Genomic DNA, 26781 nt, shown 5'->3' on the forward strand with positions numbered 1-26781 from the left:
AGCCAAAAGAAACCAAGGGTAGAAATACCTCATGAAACACTGTAAGCTCTTGGTCAAAGAAACATTAAACAAAGAGAAATATATTGTATTTTGATAAGAGAGCTGATCTACCAAAAGAACAGTCATTAATTTTTAAGCATTGAAGAAAACATTGAACTATATAAGCAAAAAATGGTTATTAATGTAAAAAGAATATTACAAAACTATAATCACAGTAGAAAAACACACTTTTCCAAGAAATCGAACAGACAGAAAAAAATAAGTAAAGCTATACTGATTTAAATAACGAGTTAATATATAAATAAAATAACATATAAAGCATACGTATCCTCCTACATATAAATAAAATATATATAAATGAGAGAACTTATTTTTTTGAGACGGAGTCTCGCTCTGTCTCCAGGCTGGAGTACAGTGGCGCCATCTTGGCTCGCTGCAACCTCTGCCTCCCGGGTTCAAGCAATTCTCCCGCCTCAGCCTCCTGGGTAGCTGGGACTACAGGCACGCGCCACCACGCCCAGCTAATTTTTGTATTTTTAGTAGAGACGGGGTTTCACCATGTTAGCCAGGATGGTCTCGATCTCTTGACCTCATGATCCGCCCACCTTGACCTCCCAAAGTGCTGGGATTACAGGTGTGGGCCACCGTGCCCAGCCAAGAACTTTAAATACAATATTGATATATACATATAGCTGTTTTTAGGCTAAAACAAAATCATAGAGCATACTTTCTCTTCAAATGCCTGCAGAGCACGTACAAATTATGATTATGTGTACACCAAGTCATACAAAAATATGCACCCCCATTAAAATAATCAAGAGAACTCAAACAATAATTTTCCCCTCGCACACTGACAAAAATGAAAGAGACTGAACCTGCCCAGTGCTGGTACAGCACAAATGAAAAACATGCATCCTCTTACACTGGAATTAGGAAGATCAGCTGGAATGAGGCCTCTGGAGCAATCCGACAGTAAACCTAATGCTGTTTTTAAGTGCATGGGCCCGCTGACCCAGCTTCCACTTCCTGGAACTTGTCTAGTAGGGATACTTAGAAGTTTACAAAATATATGTATAATAATTGTTTGATGCCAATTTGGGATTGGTATAAACACTGCTACAACCACATAAATATCCATTCGCAAGGGATCAAAAAGAGCAAGTTATATTTACACACATACTGATACCAAAAGATGCTTATAACACATTAAAATGGACAGAATGTAAAACACAGGGCCCTGCATATAGAATTATACTCTATGAAAATGCTCACACACACAACACTATGTTTAGACATAGAAAAAAGATACGCTCTCACCCAACAGCCACCCAGTGCAGGAGGGAGGGAGCCAGCTCCACTCGATGTCTGTTTAGATGCTTTGATCCACAGCGCTTAATTTTGTCTTGGAATCATCATAAACCATTTCTTTACATCAGTCAATACATAAACAATTTAACTCAATAAAACTTCCACGTCTAAAAAAACATGGAATCCTGCCCTCTGGAATTTTCAGACAAAGCCGATTCCACCCATGGAATGGATGCCCCATGACATGCTTCGGTGGCTTTCCGAGGATGGACAGCGTGAAGTCGTAAATGGATGGCCCATGACACGCTTCTGAAGCTCAGAGCAGTACAGGCTTGCCTCCCAATCCCGTGGGTCCCCCACCTGCCAGCTCTGTGACCTCAGGTAAGTTTCTTCTTCCCTCCAGGCCTGAGATGATCTGGGGCTGTACTAAATGCATATAGAATTATATGTAAAATGCTGAGCGCAGCCTCTCACAGAGGCACTCAAACACCAGGAGCAACCATGGCCACCACCTGAATGGGAACATGAGCTTCTTCCCAGGCAGCCCAGACGCGCGGTCGGAGGAGCACTCCCACCCCTCACACAACCCCTCATAAAACAACAAAGACACTGAGCAAGAAACCAGCTCTCCACATCACAACCTAACCTTTAAACATCACCCTCGTCAAAAAGCACTTCTCTCCTGGCAGCAACGAAACCTGTGTGCCACTCAAGTCAGCCTGCAAACCAGGGCCGCAGACTTGACTCCAGACCCTCCCAGGTTTTATCATTCTTCTTACACCAAGAGGAAGAACAAACCATCCATTCTGCACTGTGTGCTGTCAAAAACCAACAGTGACCACTATCAAGAAAAACAAAAGTCTGGAATTCAGAAAGAAAGCTGCAGCCACAGGAAAGTCTACTTTGGGAGAAGAAAGCCCCGCTGTGTGCCCAGAGAAGAAAGGACCAGGCCTTACCTGGATGGCTTTGGGAGCTCATTGCTGGCAACGTCCACTCCTTTAAGTGATTCGAAATGGCTCAAAATTTCCACGGAAACGATAGCTCCAGCGAGCTCCAAACTCCCACCAACACATACAAGTACCCGGACAGTCAGGGCTGGGTCACAGACGTTCAAGCACAGAGCCTTGCCGGCAAGGTCTCATGAGCCAGGTAACCCACAGGGAGAGCAGAGGCGTCCGCTGGCTTCTGCAGATGAACCTGCAAGGTTAGGAGAAAAGAGACTGGAGTTACAACATGGAAGTTCTGATCTAGAAAACAACATCCAACTAGGGAAATGATGACTTCCTTTTTTTTTTTTTTTTTGAGACAGAATCTTGTTCTGTCACCCAGGCGGCAGGGCAGTGGCACGATCTGGGCTCACTGCAACCTCCACCACCCCCACAACCCTGGGTTCAAGCAATTCTCCTGCCCCAGCCTCCCGAGTAGCTGCGATCACAGGTGCATGCCACCAGGCATAGCTAATTTTTGTATTTTTAGTCGAAACAGGGTTTTGCCATGTTGGCCAGGCTGGTCTCGAACTCCTGACCTCAAGTGATCCACCCACCTCGGCCTCTCAAAGTGCTGGGATTACAGGCGTGAGCCACCATGCCCCACCAGCTTCCTTCTTTATCCTTGTTCTGACCAAGGACAGATAGAACAGTTCATATGGAATCATTTCTACAAATACGAGCAGTTGGGATTTTTGTTAGTAAATCACAGACATGTAAAAATGTCTCTGGAGAGCCGGGTTTCTCAGCCTCAGCACCACTGGGATTTTGGTTTGCGTATTTAGTTGTTGGGGTTTAGGGCTGCCATACACATTATAAAACATTTAGCAGGATCCTGGGCCTCCACACACCAGATGCCAGTAGCATCTTCCAAGTCATGACAACCAAAAATGTCTCCAGGGAGTGCCAAAGGTCCTCTTGGGGACAATATCATCCCCTGGTTCAAAATCTCTGATCTAGAGACAGCTTCCTTACTCATTCCAGAAGTTTCCCCAACATTAGGCTTTTCAGAGGAAGCAGAGTATCTTCCAACTAATATAAATTTATTCTAAGTTATATTAGCTTATGAAATAAATATGAAATAAAATGTTTTAAAAGAAAAATCACTTTCAGCACATTCCCACCACAGAATGTCATTACTGCACGTTTGCATCAGCCTCGATCCACAGACATTCATATTCACTATGTCTGTGTAATCACAGAATTCAATTCTAAAGTCCGCATTCCTCACGTAACATGATAACCTAAAATAGTTCCCTCATGTTTCCGTCTTCGTAATGACCGTTTTCTTTTTCATTTTCTGCTTATAAAAACAATACATGCTCATCACAGGCAAGTATTTAAAAAGTCATCCATGATGCCATCACACAGAGACAAGCCCTCGATAACATTCTGACATGCTTCCTTGCCGTTGTTTTTCTTTGCCTTTTGCCCATACGAACCTCTAGTGATACAGTTGTCTGCCACGTTCTCTGGGCTGATATTAAAGCCAGGCGTTTTCCAATGGCATTAACAATTCCTGGTAAGCTTCGTTTTGAAGGGCTGTTTCCTATCCCATGTGCGATAGACAGCTGCCCCGTCCCACTTCAGGAGCTTCGGATGAGCCTGATGCTCCCAAGGAAGTGTCAGGCCAAAGAGTGGCATGTGACACCAGCTGAGCTCGTCCAGTTCTCTTTCCAAGGCCTACCTCTTCAATAGATCAGTCACTAGATGAACCCAGTCACTAGATGAACCCAAAAGACACAAGTCTCGGAACTCCCACCACTGAGAGTCCCTGGCTGATCCCAGCTCAAGTACTTCTGTGTTCATCTTTCTTTAAAAAAGTGACAAATTCCTTTTCCTAATTAGTCTAGAACATTTTTTTTTTTTTTGCCAATTAATTGCTTATAACCAAAGAACTCTAACCAAATCATCATATAAAGAATCACCCCAGCTCCCAAGGCTGGCTATCTAGATGCTTTCCAATTTTACGTTCATTGTATCTACAACTCTGACTAATATCTTCATGACTGTTGTTCTGTATGTGGTTATCTCCTTAGGAACAACAATGACTTATTTGTCTTCAGGGTCAGAATGTTTATTCATCTCTTGGTCAGAAAGAGGCATTCTCTTGAAGGGAATGTAGATGGCATATTTTGCAAACCCTCACAAATCTCAGATGACAGTATCCTTCACACAAAAAAACACATCTTGGCTGGGTATAAAAATCTTAGATGAGAAATATGTCCCCCGCAAATCTTTGGATGTCATTCCCCCCTCAACATTGTAGAGAAGTTTAAGTCCAGCTCGACCACAGCTTCTTTCCAGGTAAAACTTTGGGGGCCGAGTCTTGATGTTGTGATTGTTGCCATTTCCTTCCGCCTGGAATCTACTAGCATTTTTTTTCTTGAATCTTAAAATTCAAAAACGTTGTCAGAAGATACATAAGTAAGAGTCTTTTATTTTGTTCAAAACATGACTCTTTCAACAAATATAGGTCTTCTTTCTGCTCAGGAAAATGCTCTTCAATTACGTCATTGATTATTATTTTTGTTAAACTTGTTCTGGCTTCTTCAGAGTTCCTATGCTATTTGGCTGAAGTCTCCCCATCAGATCTGGCCTCTTTCACCAGTGACACATCTGTTGTTTATTCTGCATTCCCAGGCAGCCTCTCAAGTATGTCCTTCACTTCACTGCTGCTATTTTCCACAATATCCATTTTACTACTTATGGTTTCAAATACAGATTTTAACTAAGCCATGAACTCTTTGTTCTCAACCACTTCCCTTTAAACTCATCCCATCATCTTCTCACTCGGCCTAGTCCCTCCTCATGCATCACCTTCTGCCTCTTTCAAAAGCCAAAGTCTTTTGAAAATATTTTTTCCTGATTTAATTTCATTTTCAGAGGCATATTCTTCTGCACTTCAGAATATTTCCGTCTTCCACACATTCTGGGATACCTTGTTTTTTTTTTTGACAGGTCCAAAGGTGAGGTTTATTTCTTTTTATTTATCCTCAAATAAGAATAAGCTCTAGTCCAGACCTGAGGATTGCCAAGAGGCTATGTGTGCTCACTCCTACCCTGTTCTGTGTTCACTTTAACACTGGTCAATTATGCTCCTCAAAGCTACTGTTCTGGCAAGCTGACATGCACAGTTCCCAGCCAAATGTCCAGTGTCTAGCAAGGTTTCACCTAACATCGCACTGACAGCTACAGACGGATTCTTCTCCCCACTGCAGATTCAACAGAACACAGGCGTTTCCACTATAATAGAAATGTTCTGGAAGAACCTCATGCTCTTGCAAAACTGTATACGAAAAACACAAGGGCTTATCTAAAAAAACAGAAAACTTGCAGTAGACTATTCAAAACTATGCTATTTCATCACCAAGGTATTACAAAAATTAATAACTCAAGAAAAACATGACACAGTTTAAAAATCTACCTATCTACCTATCTATCTAATAGTCCTAATAAACATCCAGTAAACTTAGAAATTTACCTTTTAAAAAGGTGAAAACAGTTTGATGGAACAGTAAAAGGAAGAATTAAAGCATCTAAGTTACAGAATCAGGGACAGCTAAACCCAACTCTATCAGTGAGCATATCAAACTGTCTGAACACCCCATTTAAAGGGCAGGGGTTGTCAGACTGGATAAAAAAGCAAGACCCCACTTTCCCAGAGTATAAAGAGGAATCTTGTGAGGAGGACTAAAAAGCATTTGGAGAGAGGAGGCTATGTGTTTCATAAGGTACAATCAATCTTCCCCAAGCACGATACACCCAACTATGTGCTGCTTACAAGGAATCTATCTTATGTTTAAAATACACAAACAGATTAAAAGATGGACAAATGTCTATCATATAACTAATCAAAAGGAAGCGGTAATGGTTATATTTATATTGAAGTAAATTTTAAAGAAAGAACATTACCAGCAATACAGAAGACCACTTCATAGTGATAGCCGGGTTGGTTCGCCAAGTGGACACACAGTCTTACACATTCATGCACCTGCTAGCAGAGCTTCATACTTGACGCAAGCAGTGTGCACAGGTATTCACTCACACCTCGATATTTCCATACGCGTTTACATTTCAACAATCATGAGTCTATACTGAGACCTCAGATCCCAACATCACAAGGTATAAAAATAAAACCATAATAAAATATAAAATAATAAAAGCCTAAGAAGAAATGGACAAATCTACAATTATAACTCGGAATTTTCACACCCTGCCCTTAGTAACTGTTAGAACAAGTAGACAGAAAGTAAGTAAGAACAGAGAAGACTCGACCACTACCACCCAACTTGACCAAAATGACATTCATGGAACACTCCATAAACAACAGCTGAATACACGTTATTCACATTCTTTTTGGAAAACATGCACAGAACATTTACCAAGATAGAACATCTTCTGGGCCATAAAACCAGTCTCAAATTTAAAAGGACACAAGTCAAGTCATACAAAGTATGTTCTCTGACAAAACTGAAATTAAATTAGAAATCAGTAACAAAGATACCTGAAAATCCTAAGTATTTGCAAACTAACACATCATGGGTCAAAGAAAAAATTTAAAAGAAATTACAAAGCATTTTGAAATTAATAAAAATGAAAATACAACATATAAAAATCTGCCGTGCTGAGGAGGACATGTAAGCACCAAATGCCTGTGTTAGAAAAGAAGGCTTCGATTCAATGACCTTAGATTTCACTTTAAAAAATTAGAAAAAGAACAAATTAAACTCAAAATAAGAAGAAGAAAAAAATAACAGAAGAAATCAATGTAACAGAAAAGAGAAAAATCAATGAAACTAAAAGCTGATTCTTTGAGACTATAAAATTGATAAACCTCTAGCCGAGCTGATAAAGAGAAAAGACAAAGATTAACAACATTGAGAATGAGAGAGGGGGCCAGGTGTGGTGGCTCACACCTGTAATCGTAGCATTTTGGGAGGCCAAGGTGGGTGGCTTGCTTGAGCTCAGGAGTTCAAGACCAGCCTGGGCAACATTGTAAAACCCTGTCTCTACAAAAAATAAAAAAAATAAGCCAGGTGTGGTGGCGCATGCCTGCAGTTCCAGCTACTCAGGAGGCTGAGGTGGGAGGATCGCTTGAACCCAGGAGGTCAAGGCTGCAGTGAGCCAAGATCATGCCACTGTACCCAGCCTGGGTGATAGAGCAAGACTCTGTCCCAAAAAAAAAAAAAAAGAACAAGAGTGGGAATTGACTATAGATTGCACAAATATTAAAAGGGCAATGTGGAATATTATGAAAAACTATATGCCAATAAATTTGACAACTTAGATGAAATAAGCAAATGCCTTGAAAAACCCAAGCTACCAAAGCTCATTCGAGAAAGAGACACGACATCAACACACGTCTTCGTGGGCCGGGATCCATCAGGGCGGCCGGCCTGTGACACTCACTGTCATGATGTTTGCCTGGTGGTGACATCCAAATCGCCTCCTTTTTTCTGCACTTATTACTTAGAATTCCAATGCAAGGATGAGCTTTCACTGCTCCATCTTTCCAGTGACTCAGTCATCTACTTCCATTCGTATGGACTCACAGACAGTTACGTTATCCTGTGTTATTAGTCCAATACTGTCCCCATTTGTGTTGCTGCTAAAGCGCCGGCCATCGGGAGCCCCTGCAAGCCAGCTCATATGTTTTTCTGGCAAGCCTCCACTCCAGTCTTTTTTTTTTTGGAGCATTTGCTTACTTTCTGATTTTACAAGATGTCCCTGTCACAGCCCCGGAATCAATGGCTTCTCCAGGGAACCCTGGTTCCTTGTTTGGGAGGACTGTGTTCAGACCCAATCTAGTGCTAGATGTGCTCACTGCTGCTGGGCGACAGAGCGCGCAGGGCCCTCTTAGCAGGCCGTGTGCGTAGGTACTCACTCACACCTCAGTATTTCCGTACGAGTTTACACTTGAACAATCACGAGTCTATACTGAGACCTCAGACGCCAGCATTACAAGGTGGATTTTAGTCTTCCCCTTTCCTTGTTTTTATTAACTATCTTTCTAACAGTGGGAAACCTGGTTCCTATTAGCTACAGTGTCTTTTCTCATTTGTTCAATTCTGGTCCACACATAAAGTCGTTTCAGAATTGCTAACCTGTACACATGAGAAACACATTCACGAGACCACCATTTATAGACGATTCTCGTTGTTCTCAGCCTTACTGTATCCAGGTAAGGCACTGGTTTCCAGAGTCATCAGGTGAGTGCATTTGCAAGAGAGTTAAATTCCTTGGTTAGTATATGTATTTCATTTTGGGTCCCCACATACTGGTTGGTTTTACTCATTTGTTTATTTTTTGGATATGTAAAAAGTACAAATATTTTAAGTAAAAAAAAGTGTTCATATTGATATCTGCAATTTAAGATCTCACAGGTTTTAACATGAATTTCCCTTTAAAAACAAAAAAAAAGCTTTTATATTATGAAAACTTCAAACATACACGAAGTAAAGAGAACCGTGTTACAGCCCACAGCCCCTAGGTTCGACGCCGGCCAACACCTTGGCATTCACGCTCCATCGGTGCCTCCTTCCACCTACACCGACATGGCCAAAAGTTAACCGCGCCATTTTGAAAATGGGTATACCCGTGCAATCCTATTACTAGGTGAGTTTTTCCTTACATTTAAATGCACAGCCAAGCTAATGAGAAATACGTCTGACGGCATCATGTGTCCAGAATCCGGCTGTGTCATAAACAAGAGGGCTTCTCGGAATCGTGTGTCCTCTGCGCTGAGGGAAGCAGAAGCCACTGCAGGCTTCTGAGCGGGACAGATGATCTGGGGCTGGGCTGAGATGACAGAAGCAGCTTGGGCGGGGACCCCTTCCCAGAGCTGGCAGGCGGGGGCTCTAGCCACTGGGGAGTGCTTGGAGAACATTCCCCACCACTCGGTCACATACTCAGCCTCCGGGTCTCCTTTTCAGCCAGAAATGGTCGTTCCCTGGTGCCTCTGGTGAAGGCTCACTGAGAGCCGGGTCACCAGGGCCCACCCACAGCCTCCTGGGAGGAAGCCAGTGGGAGCTGCGATTTACAGTGGAAGCCGAAGACTGGGGAACTCTGCAGACCAGTACATCTGACACAAGGAGGCTAAGAAGCCAGCTCCAGAACCTGCTGGGCAGAACATCAATGCCCACGGTCTGTGAACCCTTCCTTCTGGGAACCGGTGAGAACACAGAGCGCTTGAGCCAAAGGAAGTGAGGATTCAGGTTTCACAGAGCAGGCATTAATGCTGCACCGAAGGGACACCTGCACCTGTTAGGAGTTCACGGTTGCAAGCAATAGAAATGGACTTTGGATAATCTAGGCAAACAGAGGAAGCTCCTGGGAGGGAACAGGGTAGCTGGCAAAACAGGTGGAGGGACCCAGAGGCAGGAATTGACGGAGAATCCCTTCAGAACACTGTCCAACCACACTTGATGGCCTGCGCTGAGCCACACCCCCTGACTGGGGAGGCCAGGACACCCTGACAGATAGCACCACCAAGATGAGTCCAATGGGAACAAGGGTCACTCCTCGAAGGAAAGCTAACGTGTCATTACCAGAGGGGGAAATAGGACCAGGCAGACAGATGCCAGACAGTCGCAAGGGGACCTGGAGACCCCGGCTCCCGTGTTATAGCTGGGGAGACTGAGTCAGCAGCCATGATGCTCAGTTGGGCTAAAAAAGTAGCCACAGACAGGACCATCAGGGTCTGCCCAGGTGCCCCGCCTTCCTGCAGCAGGACTCCAAGCTGTTCTGGCTCTGGCTGGGTCTGTTGTGACCCATGTGCTGGCTTATCTGATGAGCACCTGCCCCGTGCCTGGCTGCAAGTTCTGCTAAGAGCAAACAAGGACATGCGTCTCTTTGCACCCCCGGACCCTGGCTTGGAAAAGAGTACTAGACAGGGAGCAGGGGCACCCGAGCTCCACCTGGCCCCTCAGGACAGGGCACTGGACAGGGAGCGGGGACGCCCGAGCTCCACCTGGCCCCTCGGGACAGGGCACTGGACAGGGAACGGGGACGCCCGAGCTCCACCTGGCCCCTCGGGACAGGGCACTGGACAGGGAACGGGGGCGCCCCAGCTCCACCTGGCCCCTCGGGACAGGGCACTGGACAGGGAACGGGGGCGCCCGAGCTCCACCTGGCCCCTCGGGACAGGGCACTGGACAGGGAACGGGGGCGCCCGAGCTCCACCTGGCCCCTCGGGACAGGGCACTGGACAGGGAACGGGGGCGCCCGAGCTCCACCTGGCCCCTCGGGACAGGGCACTGGACAGGGAACGGGGACGCCCGAGCTCCACCTGGCCCCTCGGGACAGGGCACTGGACAGGGAGCGGGGACGCCCGAGCTCCACCTGGCCTCTCGGGACAGGGCACTGGACAGGGAGCGGGGGCGCCCGAGCTCCACCTGGCCCCTCGGGAAAGAGCGCTGGACAGGGAGCGGGGGCACCCAAGCTCCACCTGGCCCCGGCACTACCCCAGAGGGCTCTCGCACCCTGGGCCAGTTCCTTGTCACCCCTGAGCCTGATTCTCTTCTCCCCACCTAAGTACTGGGTTGGAGTTACCAGCATCCCTGGTGTGCTGCGGGAAAAAGGCTCTGGGGCCATGCTGTCTGGGAAATGGAAGTTCTCCAGATGGCTGAGAGGCTACAGGGGAGCACAGGGAAGGCCCCTCTCTCTCCACCTCCACACCCACATGTCCCACCTCCCAGAAGCTGCTCCTGACCGCCCCGCCCCAGACGCTCACTCCTGTCACCCTACTTTCTTGCCCTTCCAAGTTCTTTCCTTTTTCTGATATTTCATTCTATGTTGACATTAAGGAGTTGTTTATGTTCTCATTATCTGTCGGCCCCTCTGCCTGTCCCTGGCTGGAATGTGACCTCCTGCTGAATCCCTGACACAAGGCACACAGTAGGCACACAACGAAACTGTGAACTGGATGAACGTTTTTAAGGTCTTCCTGGATTCCCCTCAGAAACTACCTCACAGCAGGGCTGAAGTTGAAAGCAAATTGCAAAAGAAACCGTTTTCTGCCTTCTAGGGGCTAGAGTTAAGTTTTAAGGATCTGATATCAAGGATTCCAGGAATTCACAAGTTTGTGGTACTTTAAGCCTCAGGACTCCCAAGCCTCTGAGAGCCTGCAGAGGGCTGCCATGAGAAAACCAGAGGCACGTACAATGCAGGGAACTGCTGTTGGCCCTCAGAATATCTGGGTTAAAAGAAAAACTTCACATACATCTTCACGAAGATCACGGGCAGAGAGGAGAAAAATTAAGGAGTTAAGAACAAACAATTCTACAGCTGAAAACTAAATGAAACCCCTCATAAAGAAAGCAGTGCTATCTCGAGCCCACCAGGAAAGCAGAGTCTTTTCCATTGGATCTGGGAGAGAACCTGTCAGTCAGCTGTCCGCCTGGCTTAGTCATACCTCTCCGCTGTCTGCCCATTCCGTCACTTTCCCCTTAGGTGGTGTGTCTTTGAACAACCCAGTGCAACACTCACAACATAAAAACGTACTACAAATTAAATGGTTTAATAAGACTGAAGCATGATCTAGTTCTTTTTATCTTGACGTATGTGTCTAATGATAACTTCACTAACCAGATTAGACAACTAGGATGATCACTTTTCTAAGAAAACACATGGAAAGCACATGCTACTGAGATCTCAAGAATCCATTTGTTTCTGAAGGACGTTTGAAATGTATATCTGCACATGCCTAACTAAAATACATTCTAATAAATAACAGACGAATGTAGACATACTACAACTTTCAAACACAATGGCTTTTATGACTCTATTTTCCCCTAACTTACCAGATGCACTAAAAGTCCACATTGAGCCTCAGAGCCTGTGATATTAATTTACAAGCACCTTTAGCAAGACGGGCATGGTCACTCTGCCAAGTGAGCAGTTTCTGACACTGGGCATCTATTTATATAGAGACATCTCTTTATTTTCATTTCTGCTCCACAAAGAATAAATGAAAGCAAATGCATCACCAACGCTTAAGTGTGGGTGTATTTCCTTCACCAAACACTTGGAGTCTAAGGTTACCTATGGTTCCTCCCTCCTGCAGCTTGGAAATTTTGAAATTTTAGTTGACTTACTTTCATGGAATAAGCCATAAACCTTCCAAAGAGCAAAAGTCTTAGAAGCTATAAATCCATCAGAGAACATTCTAAAAAATCTTACCAAGCTACCACAAAGAAACATGACAGCGCGGGGAGGTCCAGTCTGGTCCCTTACCACAGACCCTCCCAGCCCCATTTCACGGGCAGTGACTGTGGTTCAAAGTGCTCACCACGGCCTCAGCCTGCCATGCTGGTGAAGGAACGGCAAGCACTAGAGAACCAAAAGGAGAACCCAGAGGCACACAAAGGAGAGCAGCCTGCAGAACCCAGTCCAGACCAGCAAATACAGACCATCTCCTGGGCAACAGAGAGCCTTCCCCAAACAGGGAGTGAGGCCAGGACACCCACTCTCATCACTTCCGCTCAACACCCTGGCAGAGATCCTAGCCGGGGCAGTAAGGCAAGAAAAGAAACGAAAGCAAAAAGATTAGAAAAGAAAATGTCACTCTTCACAGATGATACAGTGTATACACAGAAAACTCAAAACCATCTACCAATAACTACTAAAATAACCAAGTGAATTTTACAGGATTGCTGAGTAAAAGGTTAATGATGTACCAAAATTAAAAGCTATTGTATTTCTATATAGCGGCAATAAGCAAATACAAAATAAGCTTTGAAAACAAGATAACATGTATAATAGCATACAACATTGGCAAATATCCAGGACTAAATCTATCAAGAGACATGTAAGAATTTTACATAGAAAACTACAAAACGTAAGTGAAATTAGAGATCTCGATACATGGAGGAATATACCACGTGCATGGACTGGAAAACCCAGTGAGATTCAGATGTCAATGTTTTGCAAAGTAATCGGCAGTCAATGCAATCGCAATCAAAATCCCAGCAGAATTTTTTTGAAAACTGACAATTTTACATTTTAAATGGAAGCACAAAGAACCTGAAATAGCAATCTGGAAGAGAAACAAGCTTGGGGGACGCACACTACCAAATATCAAGACTTCTTCTAAACCTGTGTAATTAAAGCAAACCAAAGAGAATATGCCAGGATGAGACCAACACAGAGTCATCTGATTATAGTGAAGATTCCACCCCAAATCCATAGGGAAAACGGGGTCTTTTCAACATGCAGTGCTTGTGTCAACTGCTCTTTTATGCTAAATGAACCGCAGCCCATACAGCCCACCATGCTGGAAATTAGTGTGAGCTGGATCGCCGACCTAAATGTTAAAGGTAAGCAATGAGGCCCGGTCTGAAAGACAACAACAAAAAATACCTTCAGGTGGGCAAAGATAGACAGATGTTAAAAAGGTACTGACCATAAAGGAAAGAAAATGACAAATGGTGCTGCACTCAAATTAAGAACACTGGTTTATCAAAAGATGCAGAAGACAGAAAAGGCAAGCCACAAAATAGAAGAGACCCTGCCACACATACACCCAGCAAGGGACGGATATTCACAATATATAAATAATTCCTACAAATCACAAGGGAAAAAAAGGCAGACAACCTGAATGAAAAATAAGCGAAACACATCAACAGGTACTTTACAAGACAGGATTCCAAGTGGTCAATCAACACATACAAGGTCCTCCGCCATCTGTGACCGCAGGGAAATGCAACAAAGCCACGATGGAACACTCCATACCCTCCAAAATGACTAAACTCTATAAACGAAAAGATACTATGTGTTGGTAAGGGTGTGGCTGGCCGGCACTTGCACACGGGGCCACACAACAGTGAATGGCACATACCCTGTGGGAAACCCCTCAGCGGCAGGTACTACAGCCAAACATACAAGTGCCATGCCCCAGCAACGCCACCCCTAGCATCTACCCAACAGAAAGACAGCTGCAACGACACGGCAGCATTATCTGTAATAGTCAAAAACTAGAAACCTCCCAAACATGCCAAGAGCTGCATGAATAAATACGCTGTGATATCATCATACCACAGAACACCATACAGCAGTAAAAATAAACCACACCTATATGCAGTGATACAGATAAATCACACACACATCATGTTGAGAAAAAGCAGACACGCAGCAGCACCTACTGTACGGCTCCATGTGCATAAAATGTGAAAACAGGCAACACTAATCCGCGGTGGGAGACGTCCAGACAGGTTCCCCTGGGCGGGGTGGGGGATGGCCACTGAAGGAAGAACAAGGGAGCGGTGGGGGGCTGGAACACCTGCTCCTTGGTCCGTGGAAGAGGAGCCAGAGCCTTCACTTGTGGAAAGTCAGCACCCGCATACTCCTCCTGGCTTGTGTACTTTTCTCATGTATTTTCTAATTCTATAATTCATGTATTTCATAATGCAATAAAAAACTGGTGCAGACCAATGACTTAAAGCCATCTTGCACCAAGAAAGATCCAAATAGTAACACCCATCTGACTGGTCCATTCAACTTGCATGATCTTACCTGGACCTTCTGGACAGTGAGGAAGTATTTTATAGTTCTTGCCACCATTTTCTTACAATCAGCACATGTAGGAGAAATAGTCGCCATACTACTCCTCTTAAAAGAAACCTCACAGAAACAGAAAAGAATTATTTCAGAATCCACGAGGGTGCAAACACAGAGTGCAGATTTTAAATGGAGAAAAAAACAGGGAATTCCCAAAGAGGTACTAAGTCAGCTTTATCAGACAAAATATAAATGAAATCATTTTAATTTGTGTAATTAAATGATTAATTTGAATTTAATGTAAGTAAAACTGGAATAAATTTTAAGCTTTGGAGAGCAAACTGTTGCTATATGACATTTCTGACTCCTGTCTGTACAGTGAGTTTAATAAGCACTGTTTTCCTGAGTGAAATGTGGAGTGCAAGGTCTGGCTATTGGGTTTTACAAGAGTGTCATTTTATGATACACGGCCACATGGCGCAAGACTTCAGCTATTTTTCCCCCATAATTTGTTGGGACAGATTTATACTTTAGTTTCATAATGGACTCTACACTTGAAAGTAATAAAATTAGCCGGGCGCGGTGGCTCACGCCTGTAATCCCAGCACTTTGGGAGGCCGAGGCAGGCGGATCACAAGGTCAGGAGATCGAGACCACGATGAAACCCCGTCTCTACTAAAAATACAAAAAATTAGCCGGGCGCGGTTGTGGGCGCCTGTAGTCCCAGCTACTCGGGAGGCTGAGGCAGGAGAATGGCGTGAACCCGGGAGGCGGAGCTTGCAGTGAGCCGAGATCGCGCCACTGCACTCCAGCCTGGGCGACAGAGCGAGACTCCGTCTCAAAAAAAAAAAAAAAAAAAAAGAAAGTAATAAAATTCCACTTCGCCGTGTTGTAACAGGAATAAAATAGGAAGCATTTCACACAATCCACAGGCTTATGCTGAACAAGGCCAAAACAGGCTCTGCTGAGCTGAGGCCACCATTCCATCTGAGGCTCTGACTCCCTCCACCCAACCTGGAACATTCAGAAGATCAGAGGCCAAGAGGAAAAGGAGGAGGAGCCACGGGAGCCAGAAAGGCTAGGTCTTCAGAGCCATGCGCATGGCACCGGGGGACACACACAGACACGCACGCACAGGCCAGGGTCGTCAGGGTCATGCGCATGGCACCAGGGGACACACACGGACAGGCACGCACAGGCCAGGGTCGTCAGGGTCATGTATGTGGCACCGGGGGACACACACGGACACTCATGCATAAAGCAGGGTCGTCAGGGTCATGCGCGTGGCACTGGCAGACACAGACACACAGATGAACACACAAGAACAACTGTCCATTAGCAGCAACAGAGCATCAACTTTCTCCACGGAGGAAAACAGACGTCAGCACTGAACTTTCTCCATGGAGGAAAAGAGATGTCAGCACTGAGGCCCTTTTGCAGATGCCCAGGTGTGTTTATTGCCAGCCTGCATAAGCGTAAGAGCGGATAAAGATCCACACTCTGGCCTACGATCTCCAGCATGTACAAACTTATTGGTAAAATAAACTCTGGAGATGAAGAGTCCAAATGGAGAAGGCATCCAGCTAAAACAAGACTTGTTTCCGTTCGCTGTGAAATAAAAGAATTTCAGAGAAAAAGATTCAGGCAGACACACAGGAGGCCCAGGGAGTTGACTTACAGTATGAAACACTGGGCTCAATGGATCATAAAAAAACATCAACCGCACCACGAACCCCCCGAGAAAGCAAAAGGCCAGCGGGGTCCCAGGCAAATGGCTGCAACCCCACGAAGGACACATGACTTATCGCTGCCCTACACAGGGCACCCCCGGGGCAGGTGACAAACAGCCCCAGAACCTTATGTCAGTACCAGACTCAGTAAGGAAAGATCTCTTTTGCCATAACCACCATTAACCCAAGCACACAGAGCCTCACCAACAACGCGCCTGAAAGCCTCCGTCACCGACAGGCACTTGAGGATGGAAAATAGCCCTTTGACAAAAGACTCTATCAGTCAAATGAGTGATCAGCCCCCAGGCCTCAGCCACACAGAAACCCTTTTCTAAAACAGTGGTCCTCATAATGCGATTTGGGGTCCCAGAGGGTCCCCGAGACCCTTACAAGGAGTGTGTGAAGTCAAATCTTTGTTCATAATAGAAAAATGTCATGTGCCCTTCTCTCATGGGAGTACAGCGGAGTTTTCCAGAGGCCACGTGAAATGGAATGAATGAGAGCTGGTGTGAGAAGCAGAAATACTGTGGTTGTTAAGCCATGCCTTCCAGAGACTGGCAAAGGGTAAAATGATGCCTCTCTTCTCATGACACTTTGTGTTTTACCAAACGGTTATTTTTCATTAAAAATGTTACCTATCTATTTAACACGTAATGGGTTTAGTTTTAAATGAGTAAGAACATTTTTTAGATGTGTGTTAGTTTCTAATACAATAAATACCAATACAGGTTGAGTATCCCTAATCTAAGAATCCACAAACCAAAATGATCCAAAATCTGAAATTTTCTGAGCACCAACATGAAGCCCCCAAGTGGAAAATTCCATTCCTGACCTCATGCGATGAGTCACAGTCAAAACTGTTTTGCAAACAAAATTATTAAAAATACTATATGAAATTACCTTCACATTATGTATATAAGGTGAACGTGAAAAATAAATTCCATGTTTAGGCTGGGTGTGGTGGCTCAGCCTGTAATCCCAGCACTTTGGGAGGCTGAGGCCGGTGGATCACCTGTAGTAAGCCTGGTCAACATGGTGAAACCCCATCTCTACTAAAAATACAAAAATTAGCCAGTCATGGTGGTGTATGCCTGTAATTCCAGCTACTCAGGAAGGAGGCTGAGGCAGTAGAATCGTTTGAACCTGGGAGGCGGAGGTGGCAGTGAGCCGAGATCACGCCACTGCACTCGAGCCTGGGCGACAGAGTAAGACTCTGTCTCTAAATAAATAAATTTATTTATTTATTTCTTGTTTAGACTCAGGTCCCATCCCCAAAATATCTCATTATGTATATGCAAATCCACAAACTCTAAAAGCCTAAACACTTCTGGTTCCAAACACGTCAGAAGGACAGTCAGCCTGTGCATCTAAGTCATTTAAGCAAAAGCTCTTTGGAGTCCAGGCTAATTTGCAGGAGTGCGAAGGGCTCCTGAGTCTGAGAACCATGGCTCTGCAGGTGTGTTCCAACCCTCTTCCTTCGGAGACACAGGAGGGCCCTGAATGTCAGATGCGAGGGATGTGAGGCCCGCAGAGACACAGGAACTTGGCTGTGAGGGATTCAGGGACTAGCAAAGGGGGCAATGAGAAGACCTGGAATGCACCGGTCCAAAGCACAGCACTGTCTGGCGCGGCCGGCGCGGCTGCACTTCACTTTTCCTCACGTGGAGCAGGTCTCATCAACGCAACAGAACAGCTTCTTGAAACAAACTCAAGATTGGCAGGTGCCAAGAAAAACTGGAAACTGCCATGTCCCAGCCGCCCACCCACTTCCTTCTCCATTGGGGGAGTGTCCCAGCCGCCCACCCACTTCCTTCTCCATTAGGGGGTCATCAGGGGGAAAGTGAAGGGCCTCCTTCCTGAGAAGAGGGACACAGGCTGTTTCCTCCAGACATAGACACTCCCTGGCAGTCAGGACCGTCCTCTCCATGCCAGTCTCAAGCTGCAGGTGCCTCTCCGGCTCAGGTGAGATGGGAGACCCGGGCAGGCAGCCCTCCCTGTTCCGCAGGTGAGGTGCTTATCACTGCTGGAGTGGACCCTCCTAAGTACCGAGTTCTTTGGGATCAAAGCAGTAAATGTGCTTTGGTTCCAGGTGATAGCCCAAGTTCCTCCCCAACTGTACTCAAAACCATCAGGGTTGGCATCGGCAGCTGAGGCCGCCCTGCAGATGGGAACCCACAGACAATCGCGGTACCGCTGCTCTGGTTACTCACGGACGTCAGAGAGCCCTCATCTGGGAAGAGGTGAATGCCAACCCCACGGGCGGCACACCACTCCCCTGGTGACCCCAGGGAAGCTGCTGGAAGGTGACAAAGGACCTGCACACACAGGCAGTGGACGGGCTCGCCGGTGGGCAGGAATCCTCTCTGTTTGACAAGACGCAGACAGGCCCTCTCTGGTGACAGTCTCCAAGAAAGGAGGGAAGGCTTGGACAGATGCCAACAAGTGGGACGGAAGACGGCAGCACAGCCTGTCCCCCGACAGTCCCCTTTCATCTTTCCAGGTCTGAATTGCCCACAGTTCTGAGCAACAGCATGTCTATGGTCACAGCTCACACCTGCTGATGGCAGCAAGCAGACTGCCTGGTGGGGTGGGCAGCCCGGGAGCCACAGGGCTCCCCAGAGACAGCCGCGTGGGCTGCAATGACTCCAAGCTACAGTCCCACTGCTAACCCGGTTGGTTTCCCAGGTGTGTGAGCAAAACTCAGAGGTTCGTTAAACTCCTACTTTCTAAGTTTCTTTATTGTTGCAATTGTCTACAAAAAGCGTTTTTATTTTAATGTAAAAAGCAAAGCTATTTCTATTTTAAAATAAATTAAAACTGCTGCAGATAATCAAGAGACGGGTCAAGCCCTGCTCTCATTTCAGTGTACGCGGTGCAGCCGGGCATGAAGTACTTATTATAAACTCATGCAGTCAGATGTGTTCAACACAGCGCCTTGGAAGCCAGGTTGCTGGATGGCACGGCCCATGATGTCTCAGCAGGCCGGGGCCACCTTCTCTCAAGCAGGACTCACAGAATCGTCGCCACCTTTCACAGAGAACAACAGAAATGAAAAGCTCAAAGACACTGAGGACAGTGCGGGGTGCGTGAAAGGAAGTGGCACAGATGACGCCCGAAGGCGTGCACTGAAAGTGGTGTTATGTCCCCATGGGAACTTCCCGTTCCTCCCCAGTGGGCGGAGAGAATCACAGGACCGCCTCATCCTGGCATCTCCACTTTTCTTTCTCTGAAAGAACAGACAATTGCAGCGTGACTGGCTACACACTTCATGAGGCAGAGAAAAGCATGCCCAGACGCACGGGGCCCTGTATGGGAAGACAGGCCATCTGCCCTGTGTCCCTGGGACTGGCAGGTCAGTGAGGTTGGCATCCCAACCTTTCCCAAGTGGCTCTGCGGGGTCAAACAGAGTTTAAAAATGCAAACACAACCATGCAACCCTTAGCCACGGGCCACCAACAACCATCAGAGAGTGGTGCTGGAGGTTGAAAATGCTGTGCTGAGGGAGGCACCCCACGGTTCTGGAATGTTCCAGCTCCCTCGATCCCACTGGAAGACATGGCTCGGGGCTCTCCTGTTAAAGGGTAGAGTAAGAGCAGGTATGGTCCTCGCAGGCAAGAGACAGGTGACACACCAACCAAGAAGCAATTTTAAAAGACCACCACTTAGCAGACTTGTAAAACTGGATTCACCCAGAGACAGACCAAACCCAGTCAGCACGGGCACTCTGGACTCCCCGCAGCTCCCACCTGAATCCAGGCCTCCCTGCCGCCTGCCTCACCAGCCCTGGGGCCTGTGAAGTGTGTCTGGTGTTTTTCAGGAGGTCATGCACTGTGCGATTAACGGCAACAGACAGTGCAGAGCTGATCCTGCACAGCGGCCTCCAGGAGAGCAGGACTCCTGTGCCGGCCAGGCGCCTGGTGGAAAGGCCGGTGCACCTGCAGCCTTGCAGCGCCTGGAGGAACCGAGCAGAGGAGCTGGTTGAGCACCCGTTGGACCTGGGCTTCAAATCCTCTTCATAGCTAATCCCTACATCACGCTGGGTCTTTATAAAATGATTATGATTACTTTAAGAATGTTCCTGGGATGAATTACAGACAGTGAGATAAGTCATAAAAGTGAAGGGCCAACATGCCCCTCATCTCCTAGTTTGATGGTCGATGACAGCTGCCATCTAGGGCAATTGCTCTAACCCTCTGCCCTTTGGAGCCACCAATCAAGTGACATGCAGCTGCTGTCCACACCACAGGGCTTCGCACAGCCTGTGGCCCCCAGAGTCAGTCACCCTCAGCTCCTGGCAGCCACAGGGCAGGCCCCAGCTGGGACAGGGAATCCCCTAGGACAGAGCTCCACCTTCGCCCAGGCAGGAACCCTGCACCTCAGGCCACCTTGTGCAGACACCTGTTCTGGCCTGCACCACGGGGGGCCCGTCCACGTAGGCCAGGCCCCGACAAGGAGTCTAACATATAAACACAAACTCACTCACACATGACCTCCAACTCACACAATCACATACACACACCTTTATATGCCCACACACTCTCACATAACCACAAACTCACAATCACAAACACACTCAAACATGCACACTCAAACCCATGCACTCATATACTAACACTTATACACTAATACAAACACAAGCATGCACTTACACACACAACCTCAAACTCACACTTGCACACTCACACCCATGCACTCATTTATACGCTAACACAAACACGCAAACATGCACTCATGCTCACACACAACCTTACACAATCACATTCACGCAAACACACACTCATGCTCACAGTTTAACACATCCACACACAAACATATTCACACTCACAAATGCACTCATATAACCTCATACATACGGACTTACTCTCACACACACGTGTGTGGCAACAGCACAGGGGACCTGGCTCAGGCATGGCCGCACAAGCAGGAAGGAGACCGGAGCCCCTGGTCTCGGCGTGGCCCGCGCCTTTACCTGTGGTTCCTCAAAGCTTTTGCACAAAGATGAGGATCTGGGCCTGTGTGTCCGGCCCTGCCTCATTCACCTGTCTCGTTAAATCGGAAGAGAGTGACAGCACAGGCATGGACACAAAACAGTGAAGAGCCCGTGGAGGGGCAGGGGGCGGCATCCATCAGAGATTTCAACAATGCCCCACGAATGTCCAGCAGCTGGCAGACGGGAGTAGCTGCACCCACAGAGCTGCAAAGCAGACCAGGGCAAGGAGTGGGGGTGGCTGCTGGACCAGAGGCATCCCCAAGGCCCCAAGCTGCTGGGGGCCTCTCCAACAAGGGTAGTAGGGTGAAGCAAGAACGCGTAGGAACATGATGCATGATGAGGAGCCTCCCCAAGGGTCTCTGTCTCAGGAACTCCTGGACAGTGGGCCCCAGGACTCTCCTCTGCAGAACCAGAACAGAACCCACTGCTCAAGGCAGCAGGCGGGGAGTTTCTGTCCCAGAGGAAAGGCCCTCAAGCCGGCACTGGAAGGGCCCACCTACTCACCCCACCGCTCCCCATCCCCGGGCCCTCCTTACTCCTGCCTTTAAGAAGCAATATCTCAGCCACGCATTTCTATTTACAAAAGTACCTGTTACCACAAGTGTACACCACCACACAAAGACACACACAGGTGATCTCTGTCCCTGGCTCCCCTGCCAAGGCCACCAGGGTCCTTCCTCGGGCTGGGCTCTACACGTGCACACACACACACACAGATGGGCTTCGCTTCTGTGGGTGCCCAGACTCACACCCCACACGCTGCTCTGCAGCTCCCACTCCTACATCCCGGCCTCCCAGTGCACCAGGAGCTCGGATCCCCCTCTCTACAGAGTGTATGCGGCAACGCGCACAAGCAAGCAGTTTACACACAGGGACAGAACAGACACACTGCTTCATGTTCAGAGCAATAGCTTCTTTCTCTCTTTCCTGCTCTCTCCACCATCAAACACCCAACAGAAACCTTTGCATGGCTGCTGTCCACACTTCCCTCCATTCCATACACGTGCACGCACACACACACTCACAATGCACACATGTGCACATATGTATACACGCACCCACCAGGTGGTCACTGCCTCCAAAAATGAAACTGTATCCTATAGACTTCTCAGCATCTTCCTTTTTTCATTCAATACCACCTCTCAGAGGAGTCTGTCACATGGCTGTGCCAACATTTAGCCAAGCATTCTCCTACTCACGGGCACAGACTTTCCTCCAAGCGTTTGACTCTCACCGCAACACGGCAAGAGACTGCCGGGTGCAAACAGCCTCATGTCCTGGGGTCTGTGCCCCTGCGGAGCACAGCCCTGATAGTGGGGGCTGAGTGAAGTGTCTGCGTATTCTCACGTCCGGACGTGTGAGCAGAATGACTTCTAAAGAGGCTGCAGCCATGCGCACGTCCTTCAGCCATGCCCAATGTTGCTGCGGCCTCTATATCCTCCCTTGCAATGGACACCATCTCTCTTTCCATCTTCTGCCAAGCTGGGTAAAAAGCACCATCTCTGCTGACTTTTCTGGGTAATCTCCCTGGGCGCTGGGGAGTCTGAGCACATCTGTGACAACCCCTCTTCCCTGGGCTGCCCGGTCACACTGAGCATTCATTTTCTAATATTGGTCTTTCTCTCCAGTTTGTAAGAGAACTCTCCATAGTAAATGGGTTTTTTGTTTGTTTGTCTTCGAGACAGAGTCTCACTCTGTTGCCCAGGCTGGAGTGCAGTGGTGCGATCTCGGTTCAACCTCCACCTCCCAGGTTCAAGCGATTCTGTCACCTCAGCCAACCAAGTAGCTGGGAATACAGGTGTGCACCACCACGCCCGGCTAATTTTTGTATTTTTGGTAGAGATGGGGTTTCTTTCACCATGCAGGCCAGGCTGATCTTGAACTCCTGACCTCAGGTGATCTGCCAGCCTCAGCTTTGTCAAATGTTACACATATTTTTCCAAAACTCTGATTTCTTCATGGACTTTGTTGCTAATATATTAATATATCCACTCAAAAGTTACCACTTTTATTCTGTCAATTGCGTCTTTTTCCGCTTCTAGAGATCCTGGGTCAATGAGGACGGGTCCTGATGCCCCAACTGTCTTTGGAGATTTCTCTTGCTTTTTACTTTTTGCCATTAAGCCTTGAATCCATCTGAAATGTGTCTTCCCCTCATACTTAGATATGAACAATTTACCAGCCACTTAAAAAGTTGAAGCAAGAAAAGGAATGACCAAGATACGAGGAAAAACTGAGCCCGGAAGACAAAGAGGTAATTCAAGCCCCTCTGAGGAGTGACAGAGAGAACAGTGATGCTATGGCGTCCACAGAACGGGCAACAACGGATGCAAAGCAGAAGCCACTGGCAGCAGGAAAGAGCCCCTGGAACATCAGCCGGTGAACAGCGAACAAAACTGCACAGAGGACCTGGGAGATCACACGGAGTAAATATCAGAGAAATAAACCAGTAGCCAAAACGGCATTCACAGAATCCCACCAAAGGAAAACGCGGGCCACAGGTGCTGCAGGGAAATGACAGGCACGCTGACGAGGGTGACGAGGGTGACCAGGAGATGAGGAACCCTCCCCAGATGCACAGAAAACAAGGCTTTAAAAATTAAGTTAACTCGTGTGTGCTAACTGGGACAAATTTTAAATTTCACAGTATCAAAGATAAGCAGATCTCAAATTTTAGATAAAATGAAGATAAGACACCTAAAACTGAGCAAGAGCCAAGCTGTCCTCAGTTCCCTGTCAGCTGCACAGGCCCACGCTGGCGGTACATGAAGGGCGGCGTGCAAATTGGGCACCCTGCATAAATCAGAGCCCCGATCTAGGGAGAGGGACGGTCCCCGAGGCTCACGGCCTGAAGACCCAGCTGAGGGGAGACACCACCAGGGCACCTGGAGGGGTGGGTGTGAGCTCGACAAACTCAGGAGTTGTCTGCTGCGGGCAGGAAGGGCAGCTGCAGGGGTCTGACGGGTCAGCTGGGAGAACACGCAGAGCCAGGCAGGGTCCACAGAGCTGTGAAGAACACTGACATTGGGAACCAGGCAGCCGGAACGCCCAGCGGTGCCTGGGGTAAGGCAGCCAGATAGGAAGAAGTCAGCAGAGCCGGGGTCTGGGAACCAGAGGAGCGGAGGGTGCCCCGGGAGGTGCCAGAGCCAGCTTGGTCTCTCTGCTCTCCTGCAGGCCCGGGGACTCTGCTCATCCACCCTCCCATCCACGCATGTCCCTAAACGTTTCCTGAACACCTGCTCTGAGTCTGGTGCCAGGCCATGGACCATCCACTCGCTTGTCCTCACAGGGCCAGCAAGGATGCCTGGTGGCCCACGGCCAGCCCGATCCCACCGTGAGGATGTATGAAGTGAAGCCCCTGCCTCAGGCCTGAGCATCCTCCATGCAGATTCAGCCCCGCCAGGGCAACGCCACTGACATCAGCAAGCAGTGACGCCTCACAGCGTCCACAGGATGGCACTCACGCCTACCTGGCACACAGACACCACGGACGCTACAGGCCACCACAGCCTCCCAGGATGACCGCAGGGGAAGGTCCTGCCGACTCTGTCAAGCACAGGCTCCAGTGGCACAGTGGAAGGGCAGTCTGGGGTGGAAGGTCGCATGAGGACACTGCTTGCCATGGAGCACCCACCGCCAGGTGCTCTGCACGGGCGTTTCCTCCGTGGCCCCCAGGAGGCCTGAGGAGTCTGGGCTCCCTCAACCAGTGAGTGCCCACCTGACTGCAGACGACCTTGCCCAGCCCAGGCCTCTTGCCGGCCCTCACAGGGGAGGGTGTTGGAGAAGGGGGGGGGTGCCTGGAAGTCACCCTGCCCGACTGCGAGTGTCACCTGGACCACGTCATGTCCTGTCCACAGCCTGCTGGACGCCCTGGGGCCAGCCTTGTCTGACTCTGCTTCAGTGTGTCCTTCGATGGTACCTAAAGCAGGGCTGGCAGGTTCTGGGCAACAATGTTCCACCATCCAAAAACCAAGGAAGGTGCTGGGTGCTCAGAACCCTCCTGATGGTGCCCCAAATGTCACCACCACGCCATCAGAGGTGGGAAACAGACTCTGTCAACCACCCTGGCCCGAGGGCATGTGTCTACCACCATCAGTAACACGGCCTCCTGGCCACACCACACACACCACCTGCCAGGAGCACAACACCTACCCCAGGGGGAGGTGACAAACGCCATCCAGTCACAGATTGCCTGGGACCCCTAGTTCTTTCTTGTGAGTTCAGACCATGTGTTCCTGAATACAGCCTGAGTGGCCACACTTAAGGAACGATTAAAAAGCCACAGTGTTCAACAGAACACGCCACTGCTATGACAAATCCTCATAATGCAGGCATACGGCTGGGTGGCAGGGTCTTAGTGGGACCTGACTCCATGAGTAAGCGCAGCACAAAATGCTTCTGACACACTGATGACAACTACGGCACAAAATGGGGTTGCACGATGACAGCAAGCTTCAATAATAAGTGGCTTTGAGTGCCGGTCCTTACTGGAAAGGGAGCTATTCCACGCCTGTCCCTCCTGGACATAGACCACTTCCTTACTCACGCCCCTGCCCTGCCAGACACGGTCACTTGAAACCAACACCTGACCTGTGAGCATGCTCCAGAGACATCCCCAGCCTGCGAGGCCTCTGCCCTCAGTGCCCAGATGCTGTGCTCCCAAGGCCGAGATGGGCTGCGCGCCTCGATGGCAGCACAAAGGCTACCTCTGCTCACTCTGACTCTGAACTTGAAACCAAAAGCAGTGCCCCAGGCATCGGGCTGCCCCTGCCCAGGAGGCGTCGACACTGCAGGTTACGAAGCCATCCATTAACCGAAGCCACTGCCAGGGCGCTGTCCACACAGGTGCTGGCTCACAGGCCATGTGTGCCTCTGGAGGCCCCAAGATGTCCAGGGCCCCTGACTCCGTGAGTCTGCGTGTTGCCAGCATGAGAGGTCTGCTCCAGGCTGCAACACAGCACCTGTCCCGAGGGCTGCCCTGACGCCGGCGTCCTCCCCGCCACCAGCGGGTCTCTCTGAACCCTGCTGGAGGCCCTGTCTTCTATGGAGATCTCCACACCTCTCAGTGTGTCACCACAAGGGAGGGAGCACGAGACTCTCCTCCCCGAAAGGGACCTACGATGCATCCTGCCTCACTTCGCCCAGACCACAAACCTGGAGCAGCCGAGGCACGGGCAGGAGGCCCCAAGGCCACAGTCTCACCACTGGCTTCTCACAAGGGGCAGGGCTGACAGCTAGTCCCGGCTGGACCCAGTATTCTGTGCAGAGA

General features: G+C 48.3%; 1 protein-coding gene across 8 annotated transcripts in view; it reads right to left on the minus strand.

The window, feature by feature from the left end:
- Positions 1 to 26781, minus strand: part of LOC105473807 (histone deacetylase 4) — a 354143-nt gene that overhangs the window by 303435 nt on the left and 23927 nt on the right. For 7 of the 8 annotated variants that reach the window (XM_071073705.1, XM_011727858.2, XM_011727860.3 and 4 more), the window contains exon 2: positions 2265 to 2505. In XM_071073705.1, coding sequence (XP_070929806.1) covers positions 2265 to 2286 — 22 coding nt within the window. In that variant the 5' untranslated portion in view covers positions 2287 to 2505. Of the gene's footprint in view, positions 1 to 2264; positions 2508 to 26781 lie in introns of those variants that run through there. The other variant, XM_071073704.1, reaches the window with a different exon arrangement.

This window comes from Macaca nemestrina, chromosome 11 (genome assembly GCF_043159975.1).
Source record: "Macaca nemestrina isolate mMacNem1 chromosome 11, mMacNem.hap1, whole genome shotgun sequence".
Taxonomy (NCBI): domain Eukaryota; kingdom Metazoa; phylum Chordata; class Mammalia; order Primates; family Cercopithecidae; genus Macaca; species Macaca nemestrina.